The sequence below is a fragment of the Sardina pilchardus genome, chromosome 7 (assembly GCF_963854185.1).
Source record: "Sardina pilchardus chromosome 7, fSarPil1.1, whole genome shotgun sequence".
NCBI lineage: Eukaryota > Metazoa > Chordata > Actinopteri > Clupeiformes > Clupeidae > Sardina > Sardina pilchardus.
Window position 1 is genome coordinate 17828162 of NC_085000.1, and position 10757 is coordinate 17838918.

Below are 10757 nucleotides of genomic sequence, written 5' to 3' on the forward strand. Positions count from 1 at the left end.
TCCCCCCTCTTCTCCTCTCTTCTCCTCCCCTATCTTCCCTCTCCTCCTTTCCTGTCCTCTTCCCGATGGCTCTTCTGCACCCTTAATGATTTAAACCATGCAACCCCCATTTTTCAAAGGGGAATGAAAGATCCAAACAAAGCACTTTAGAGATGTTTAATGTTCACAACACATTTGCAACTTTTGGGTTCTGTGGCTTTTTTTCTATGCTGACACCTACATCCTGTTTACATTCAGCTCTGATCTTGTAGGATGTAAACCTACTAGCTATTTGAACTTGTACTTGAATGCCTCTCTCAGCGTGATGTGTGTTATATTGGGTCCTCCATAGGTGACGAAGATCTTCCAGAAGAAAAAGAACTCCGTTACGTACAGCTTCAGGCAGTCCTTCTCTCTGTATGGGATGCAAGTCACTCTCTTTGAAAATCAGCGTAAGTGCCTCAGTATAGAGAACTATAGAAAACCTTAGTGCATGCCAAAAGAAAATACACCTATATTCATTTATGACTGCGGAATTTTCCAGTTCAAATTAGATGACACACCATGTACCAAATAACGCCTTGTTTATACAGTAGGCTAGTCTCTAGAACATGGATTGAGCCTAGTCCCAGACTAAAAGATAACTTCAATGAGGATCTCCACTGAAAAGAGCTTTTAGTGTAGGACTAGGCTTACTCCATGTCTGGGAAATTGGCCCTATCCGTAACCTCACTCTTGAAGCTGTAAACTAAAGAGTCCCCTTTGGCTCTCATTGCGTTTCTAGTTGACACTGTTTGACGGCGTTGATGTTGTGTTTGGATTTCGGCAGATTACCCAAATGGCATCCGGCTCACGTCGGCCATTCCAGGTGCTGACATCAAAGTCCTCATCAGCTTCAACGCTCCGAACCCTCAGGACCGCAAGAAGTTCACAGACGACCTTCGCGAGTCCATCGCCGAGGTGCAGGAGATGGAAAAATGCAGGATAGAGTGTAAGCACTCGGTTTTTTTCTCTCTCTCTCTCTCTCTCTCTCTCTCTCTCTCTCTCTCTCTCTCTCTCATCAACCACCCCCCAGCCATCTGACTTTGCTCATGTGAACTCTGCAAACGAGACATGGGGGCATGGCTCACAGGGTTTATGCTGCTCGGCCTAGAGACGGGGGAGTTCAAAAGATCAGATGAGAAAGCTTTTGAGTAGGTCACTTCACAGGAAATGCATACATTTGTCATTAGTAGGCTACTGAAAATGTGCATAAATGACTTCAAGTCCTCATTTGAGAAAGCTTTTGAGTAGGTCACTTCACAGGATATGCAGACATTTGTCATTAGTAGGCTACTGAGGTTAGATCAGACATGTTCTTTTTCTAAATGTGTTGTTTTTTGTGTGCGTGTTTCTATGTGTATGTTTTATGTATGAATGGGTGCGTTCTTATTTTTGTGTGTGTGTGTGTGTGTGTGTGTGTGTGTGTGTGCGCACGTGTGCATCTGTGTGTGTACATGTGTGTCCGTGCATGCTTGTGTCCGTGTGTGTGTGTTGTGTGCGTGCGTGCGTGCGTGCGTGCGTGCGTGCGTGCGTGTACATGTGTGTGTGTGTGTGTGTGTGTGTGTGTGTGTGTGTGTCCATCTATATGTGTGTGTGTGTGTGTGTGTGTGTGTGTGTGTGTGTGTGCGTGCGTGTGTGTACATGTGTGTGTGTGTGTGTGTGTGTGTGTGTGTGTGTGTGTGTGTTGTGTGTGTGTGTGTGTGTGTGTGTGTCCATCTATATGTGTGTGTGTGTGTGTGTGTGTGTGTGCGTGCGTGTACATGTGTGTGTGTGTGTGTGTGTGTGTGTGTGTGTGTCCATCTATATGTGTGTGTGTGTGTGTGTGTGTGTGTGTGTGTGGTGGCGGTGGCGGCGCTGCAGCGGAGCTGGGAGAAGCAGAAGGGCGTGGTGCGGCCCAGCATGTCCCAGAGCATGTCGGGCCTGAAGAAGGAGGCGGGCAACGGCAGCATGAGCCGCGCCAGCCTGGACGACACCTACGCCATGGGCGAGGGCCTCAAGAGGAGCGCGCTCAGTAGCTCGCTACGAGACCTCTCCGAAGCAGGTGAGAGGTCAAAGGTCATAATGGAGGACCCAGGGCAGCAAATGAGCTCCCCTCAACACCGCTAGTCTGTCCACAGACGTACGATACCATCCATATGGGGCTCACTGATCTATAAAGAATACCTGGATAGACTATCTCATTCTTGCTGACCCATCAACAATGAAGCCAATGGAACTGTCCCGAGTGGTCCCATAATGGCGGCGATGTGTTCCAATTCCATTGTTGCAGAACGGCAACATTCTTTTACTGTCTTTTACCAAAGATCCTTAATATATAATTATTGACAAGATAGAGCAACGTAATGCATCTCTATGGAAGCAAAATTCGAACAGTTCCGGTCTGCTTAAAGGGGCGTGTTGCAAAGACGTCATAGTGGGATATCGATCTCTGTCAGATCGGCAACCCACACAAGCAGTGCATTTCGAATGTTAGCAGGTCTGCTTAAAGGGGGATTTAGCCCCCCTCCCCTTTGTGAAGACAGAATGCGGAAATGATGGAACGTTTGCGCCTCTCGCTCACTGATCTATAAAGAATACCTGGATAGAGCATCTACGTCAAAATTCTGAAGCCTACATGGCGGCGGCCATTATGGGACCACTTGCCATAGGAATGCATAGACAGTAAAAGACAGTAAAAGAATGTTGCCGTTCTGCAACAATGGAATTGGAACACCACGCCGCCATTATGGGACCACTCGGGACAGTTCCATTGGCTTCATTGTTGATGGGTCAGCAACAATGAGATAGTCTATCCAGGTATTCTTTATAGATCAGTGCTCTCGCTCCGCTTTAACCCTCTCTGCTTTTACTGTCTATGCATTCCTATGGCAAGTGGTCCCATAATGGCCGCCGCCATGTAGGCTTCAGAATTTTGACTTAGATGCTCTATCCAGGTATTCTTTATAGATCAGTGATGGGGCTGCAGTAAAAAGACGAGCGTAGGTCAGCAGTATTACTTCTCTTAGTCTTATATTGTAGGCCAAACGAAAACTATTCAAGAGTGACAAGAGAGACATTTTGGAATCCAGTGTGAATCCAAGTTGTGTAGGACTTCAAAGCCTAGCAGTAGAATTAACTGAAATACCGAAGCATTAGAAATGTCTGGTGTCCTTCTAAGATTGCTTTTGACCAGCAGTGGAGATCACAGGACTGTTAGGTAATGTATGTCATACAACAGTAGGCTACACCAATCGAAGTGCTTAATTAAGAACACAGTAAGAGGGCCAGTTTTGTTAAACACAATTATCGACACGGCCAGTAACATCACACTGTGCCGGATGAGTGTAATATTGATGAATGATTTGTACCATTTCTCCAATTACAGTGTTAGTGTTATAAATCTCACCACGAACTTCCCAGGCGACAGCTGACTCTGGGTCACGTCTGGCCCAGATTTGGCTTAAACATGCTGGATCAATCCAACCAGGGTCAGATTTTGGGAGTATTGCGAGTATGTGGTTTAGTGACCAACCTGGGTAAGCTAAGTGGTAAACCCTCCAAAGGAAGAGCCCTGTTGCTTTGTTTGCTTTAGGACAATAGGGCTCGGGCACACGCGTTGCATTCTAGGAATATTGCCGCCATGTTGGTAGCCCACCGAATGTAATAACCCATTCATTCAGATGCAGAAGACGAGAAGCAGAAAATGTATAGTATTAGCGATTCTTTTCCTCTTGGGTTGCGCTGTTACACCCCACTACACAGCAACATACGAACAAGAAGGCAAAAACGAAGTAACAGGAACACACTAACAGGCGGGAGTAAATCCATAGTAATCCATAGTAAAGTAGGGGTGAGGCTGCCAATATGGCTGCCCACGAAGTTTTCACGTCACAATCCCAAGCCCCATTAAAAGTACTGTAAGCGATTCTGTAAGTGATTTGTACTGTAACACCTTTGGTCACATTCAGTGACTATTTCCTTATGATCCGGTAGCAGTCCATTCAGTGAGAGCACTGTAAAAAAAAACAGTCTTTGTACACAATCCTGGCTCAGTGAAGTGGAAACAAATATATTTTGTTACAAATATATCTTTTTTATATTATGTAGGCCTAAGTGGAGCAAATGTGTCCCCCACACCATAACAAAACTGTTCCAGCCAATTACTGAAAGGGGCGAGCGAGAGTTTGAGTCGAGGGTTTGTTTGGTGTTTGATTCAACAAATATCAACAAACGTGACGTTAATCGGAATCACTTTCAGCACCTTTAGGTCACCTGGCTTCTTCCTCAGAGAGAGTTAACTTAGCCAGATTTGTCACAAAGCCACATACTTGGAGGACCCCTCAGGGCTGGATCTGATCTCCAGTCAGCTGTCCTGTGGTATCCTCAGCGCTGTATAACTGTGATATTTGTGTGGTTTCACTCTCATTCATCATCCCCCTCTCCTCCTCTTCCCCATCTCCTTCTTCTTCCTCCTCTTTCCTCCTCTTTCTCCTCCTCCTCCACACAATCCATCATATTTCTGTTCAATCCCTAGGTTCGGAATCATGTTTCAGTTTCAGTAGCAAATCAATCTCATATTTTGTCTTCACTCAACCCAACTGAGCTTAATTTTGATCTGACTGATGTCACTTGAAGTAAATGTCACTCTGGCTGCATGTTGTTTAGATCGATACAAATCAATACATTTCTAGCATTTTGTAATGTTAAACTAATATATCGAAGCTATCACAGCTCAATTAAATTCACAACCAAGCGCAAGTTATTTTTTTTATTTTTGTTTGATCCGAGAGTTTGATCTAGCCACATTTAGATAGTTTTTCACCACAACATGCCATCACCATGACAGAAAAAAGATTTAGTATATTATTGTATTTATATTCAGCAAGTGTGTAATGTGTCATTGAACATATTAATTCAGTTTTGTTGATAAAACTCATAAGTTTGGCTAATTTACCGATAAACTCACAAGATTGGCAGATTTTGAACTTTGAAGTCCACTGAATGACAAATCTCTTCAAGTGACTCTTCCTCAGATCCCCATTAAGCTGTTCCATCAGTTGGCCCATTCAAGACAATGGAATGAAATCCATTTAGGGGTCCAAATCAGAGCAGTTCAGCCAGACACCATTCAAAGATTTTTATTTTATGTACTTTTACTTTTTCAGTCGATTTAACTTCATGAGCGACTAATCGTCTTAGTTTGGGCTTTTTTCGTTTTCTTTTGTTTGTTTATGTTTACGTTTTCTTTTGTTTTTTGTTGTTGTTTTTTTTTTTCAAACAAAGTTTTGTGATCATTGTTTCCCCTCCACCAATCTTCCCCTATGGTAGATTTTGTTTCATTTTCTTTAGGTCACTCGCTGACATTGTACTCACTCGAACCAGGACGTGGCATGATTTGTTAGTCAGTGTTTCCTCATTGGCTGCTGGCACTGAGTGGTACAGTCTGTGTGTAGAGCTGCCCATCCTCCACCTCCCACTGGCTTGGGGTGTATCCGTATCAAATTCCATCATTGCTATCTCCGGGTCCAAAGTTTCTCTGTGTGTGTCTTGTCCCACAACGACACACACACACACACACACACATTCGCACACATCCCATATGATTGGAAGACACAATGCAGCCACTTCAGCCAGAGCGAATGTACAAACTTTGTAACAGTATATTGCCCACAGAGCCCAAACCATGTGAGAAACCAAAGATTATTTCCACAACTATGGTTGTTGGTCAGTCAGCATTTATTGGCAGCATTCAGCTTGTGTATTTAACAAAGTCTTTGTTATCTCATATATATCTATTTATTTTAGGCCCTTTCTTTTATGTTCAACATTTCCATTCCGAAGGCAACAGTTTATTCAGTATTTTTGGCTCAACATTTGGTTCCTTTTGTGCATAGAAACCAAACCCAGCTGGAGGAAGTGAAACATTACATGCTAAATTGAGAGCAGGAAGACAAGACCATCATAAAACAGCCTCAACATCCTGAACATGCTATCAGTGTATCAGAATAATTTCAAATTACGGCTCAACACTCCTGAGACTACTTGGCCATACACTGTCATGTATGTTTAGGTGAGAGTTATTGTTTGTCACACAGAAACGATCCCAGCCACCCTTCAAGTAATGCCTGCCAGTTTACCCCCCCACACACCCCAGCCCCCTCTTCCCAAACACTTTCACCACCTTTACGCCCCCCCCTCAGTTCCAACGTCCAGCTCCAGTTCAGCTTGCTGTGTGTTTTCACGGTGCCCCTTTAGCACCCCCTAGTGGCCAGGGATGTAGGCACCTGTGTGTGGCCGTCAGCTGTGCTGTCCATCTCTAATCTATTGGTATTGCATGTCCCGGGCAGGCAAGCGCGGGCGCCGCAGCAGTGCAGGATCACTAGACAGCAATATGGAAGTAAGTAGGAAGCAGTGGATGTCTTAGCAACTCTCTCTGTGATGATGTGCACTGTTTTTCAAACAAACAAACAAAAAAAAAAACCTTCAAAGAAACAGAGTATTATTTATTATTATTATTATTATTTGTTTTTGTTCGTTCTTGCACTCTTCCCTGCTTCATAGTCGACCAGATCATTCTTTTTTTATCTTTATTATTTGTTGATTTGTTTATTTTGTATTTGTTTGGTTTTGAGCAAAAGGTTCTCGTTGCCTAACCTGCCTGCCTCGGTTACTTGCATGCTAGGCTGCTTGCCGTTGAAGCTGGGCTTTGCCTGCAGAGTGAGGGATGCTCACTGACGTCATGAGGCCCACTCACCTGTCCTCGTTTACATGCGCATGACTACTACTAACCCCCTCCCTCCCTCCCTCCCTCCCTCCCACACAAACACACATACACTCACAAACACACACACACACAAACACCCAGACCCATGATGTGTGTCAGTTGTCTGGTGCTCACCCCGCTCACTTGCTGTGATACGCTCACTCATGTGTTCTGTGATCGTTTAACCTCCCTGCTCCTCCTCCCTCCTCCTCTTCCTCCTATTTCCTCCCTCACCTGAGTTTCCTATGGCTATGCACACACAACAAAACACGTCATGATTGATTAGTGATCCGCAGAGTGTTATATTCCGCCTCTCACGGTTTTCCACTGAGAAGCCCGAGGGTTGACCCTTGGGGTGGACATCAGGGTGGGAAGAGATCTAGGGGTGAATGTAGCTGAGGACTTTTTCTGCGGACTTTGATATGGATTTCATTAGATTTTTCATTCATAGGTTTCATACATCATATTCCATCCGTTTTGTCAAGTGGACAATCTGTGAATTCATCATTTCATTTCACTTCAAAAGAAGCAATCATCCCAATCCCAAGTGTCCCTTGATTTTATCCTCAATCCAGTGTTCTGTCTAAACCAAAAAAAAATAGATCCAACGTATTATAGATACTTGCACATATAAACGCCAAAGGCATGTACCAGAAGGATGTAACATATAGGCTTAAAAAGTGTGCATACCAGAAAATCTAAAGCATAACAATCTCCTGCCAAGTTGAATGCTGAGCTGAAGTTGTGAGTTTTTGCCCGTTAAAGCCTGCATGATGGTTCTCTGCTCGGAGCTCTGATGAGCTCTCTGCATGTGAAGGTTTCCCTCTTCTGAGATTAATTTACTGACAGCACACCAGCACCAGGATCACACACACACACACACACACTCACTCTCTCTCTCGCTCTCTCTCTCTCTCTGTCACATTCATCTTTTACTTTCTGACAGTCCTTAATGAAGCCATCTTCCATTTTATGAGATCTCATGAGATCTTTATGAGATCAGCTTTTGACAATAAAAAGAAAAGATGGCGTAGAGAAAACAATACACATACACACACACACACACACACATACTCAAACATCAGACCGATAGAAGAAAGTCATCTGCATACAGGAAATAAAAGGACCTGATGATGTTTCAGCACAGACAACCTGCTTCATGCCCCTCCTCTCAGGGTCTGAAGTACAGTAGCTGTTCGGATGTGCTAACATGTCACCAACGTGTACACCTAGAAATCTCACACATTACTGTATATGTAGGTGTGAGTCCTTTTACTTCCTGTATACTGTGTGCATCTTGCATATTGACAAACATATTTATTGCAAATATTGACCAGATTTATTCATATGTCTTTGCCACTATCTGTACAGTGCATATTATTATTTTTTTCTTCCATTTAGTATTCCATCAGCGGTCACATTAATTGATTAAGTGTGCATTGATCAATTGATTATGTTCCTTTCTGCATGCACTGCAACCTTTTATCCCTTTCTGACGTTGTTACTGTTGACCTTCTTCCCTCAGAGGCAATGCGTCCAGTCGCTACCAGGCTGAGAACAGCTGCCTCTGGAGGGGGTGTTAACAGATGGCACTGACGGGTCTGTCATCGTCCCTCTTTCTTCCCTGCAGGGGTCCACCATTAGCAGCCCGCACATCCGCCGGAGAGTCACCACCCACGAGTGCTCGTCCCGCGGGCACCCGCCCGTCCCCAACTCCTCCTCCCTCCTGGGGTCGCTCTTCGGCAGCCGGCGGGGCAAGTCCTCCTCCTCTTCCTCCTCACAGGGCCACCCTCCCCCACCGCCCTCGTCCCACCCGACCCTGATCGCCCACACGCCCCACCCGGCCAACCTGCACCACACGGCGCAGGCGGAGGGGCACGGCTCGCACCACCAACACCACCAACAACACCACAGCCACAACAGGGGGGAGCAGAACCCTCCGCCCTACCACCACCACCACCACTACCACCCCCCTTCGTCTTCCTCCCACAGCCGCCGGGAGCGGGAGGCCCCGCCGTCCTCCTCGTCACACTCGCACCTCTTCCACCAGCAGTCGTCTCACGCTTCGCACTCCTCCTCCTCGTCCCACGCTCCCCCCCCCTCGCAGTACCCGGGCTACGGCTCGCACGCGCACACACACTCGCACTCGCACGGGCACGGGCACTCCTCGCACGGGCACGGTCACTCGGGCCACGGGCAGTCGCACACGTCGCACGCGTCGCACTCCTCGCATTCCCAGCACGCGCCGTCCACGTCCTCGTCATCGCACCACCACCACCATCACCTCCACAGCCAGCAGGGGGCGCCTGCGGGCCCGGGGCCCAGCAACTCCAAATCCAAACACAGCGGCATCAGCACTGTGGTCTGACAGCCTGGTGCTGCAGCTGAGGATGGCGTCGAGCGTCGAGTGTCGTGTGTCGTGCGTCAGGCGTCAGGCGTCAGGTGGACATGTCAGACAGACAAGACGGACAGTGACAGTGAGTGACCGGGCCGCTGTGAGCAGCAGCTGTGGTGCAGTTGCTCTCCCTGTTCAGCAGGGGGAGCTCTAACCAGCTGTATAATGTGCAGGTTTCCAAAAAAAGCAAAAACGAAAAAAAGCAAAGAAAGACTCCTACTACTACTACTACTCCGACTCTTACCTGACTGGCCTCATTTCTCCAAAAGGATGCTCCCTCTGCCGGCTCTTGTGTTATCATTGTTGGATTTCTTCAGTTTTGTTCTCTTGTCCCCTGTCTCAGCGGCCTGCATTACCCAGCCCCTTTCTTCAGCCAAAGCTAATATCTGCTCCCCCAACAGCATTGCGTTTTCACATATCCATTCGACTAGTACTCATTCATCTTCCCTTCAGTCCACTATAGTGGGGAGGGCGGGTGGGAAAGGCGTGTACAAAGGTGGCGACCGTGTTTCACAGTTGGCCTATGGAACGTGGTCGTCAGGCGCTTCTAACTCTCACCTGTTTCTGGAGGCGTCTTTTGTTTATTTTTATTTAAAGTGCTTTTTGTATGTTACTCACTATAGGAATTCAATGTATTGCAAGAGAAAGCAATGTTTTCATTTCACAGTGGCTAGACAAAAAAAAGATTAACATCAGTGTAGTCAGTCACAAAAGTAGTTGTTCTAGTGCTGTATTTACTGTGGATGACAGCTTTTCTTGTTGTCTCTTAGCAATCATAAATAAATGTGCCAACTATTAATGCATTATCTATTTAGTCAAGATTGCTTTGTGTACAGTATATTGTGCGTAAAGTATTTTGTAGTATACTTGCGGTTGCAACCATTGTTATAATTGTAACTGTTAAAAGGCTGAGTTTCCTCAGAGTAATGTCAAATCTTTATGGTCACGGGTGTATTTGGACATACAGTATATGTGAGACTCATATCAGTAGGAGAAGCAAAAGTTGAGGCCTTTCTTGAACCGAAAATGGGAGTTCAGCATACAGTCACAGCATTTTGTTTGTTGAAGATCTTAAAGCAAATAAGCCTCAGAGCAGATTGGCAATAGATTGGCAATACCTCTGGCTGCTATGGCACTAACATGTAATACAAATGGTGTAAAATACTACATAATAATTCAGTACGGATCCTGTGAAGGATGGAGGAAAACATTCAGGGTAGTGAGTCAGAGAATACAGGAACTGGAGTTCTGTGAATCTCAGTGTTCTTCTCCACTTAGCCTTGGCCTGGTTTCTGAAAGGCATTGTATGATTGCTACGTTATGTGCTACCATGCGTTTAAAGAACATGGGCCCTGGCGATGACTTTGCAGTACCTACATTCTTGATTTATACATATATATTTTCCTTCTCGGCTTTGTTTTGTATTTCAGTTATTAATGATGAGAGACAAATGTTTTGTATTTAATATTAAATATTTTGGGTAAATATTTAATAATAAATATGAGTATTTCTTATTTTTTTTCTATTTCCTACCATGCACAAAATTCTTACTGGGCCAGTGACTGAAATTAGTTCTTAGTTCTTTTCTATGAATTATTA

At 45.3% G+C, this 10757-nt stretch overlaps 1 protein-coding gene and 1 long non-coding RNA gene across 2 annotated transcripts in view; one reads left to right on the top strand and one right to left on the bottom strand.

Annotated features, from left to right (window-relative positions):
- Positions 1-9610, top strand: part of iqsec1a (IQ motif and Sec7 domain ArfGEF 1a) — a 29790-nt gene extending 20180 nt beyond the window's left edge. The window contains exons 10-14 of the mRNA XM_062540988.1: positions 332-431; positions 809-974; positions 1887-2062; positions 6348-6397; positions 8394-9610. Coding sequence (XP_062396972.1) covers positions 332-431; positions 809-974; positions 1887-2062; positions 6348-6397; positions 8394-9131 — 1230 coding nt within the window. The 3' untranslated portion in view covers positions 9132-9610. The remainder of the gene's footprint in view (positions 1-331; positions 432-808; positions 975-1886; positions 2063-6347; positions 6398-8393) is intronic.
- LOC134087477 (uncharacterized) lies at positions 283-5423 on the bottom strand. Its single transcript, XR_009939831.1, has 3 exons — positions 5374-5423; positions 814-918; positions 283-394 (listed from the first exon to the last, which is right to left on the bottom strand). It is a non-coding gene; the product is annotated as an uncharacterized LOC134087477 (long non-coding RNA).
- Positions 9611-10757: the final 1147 nt, after the last annotated feature.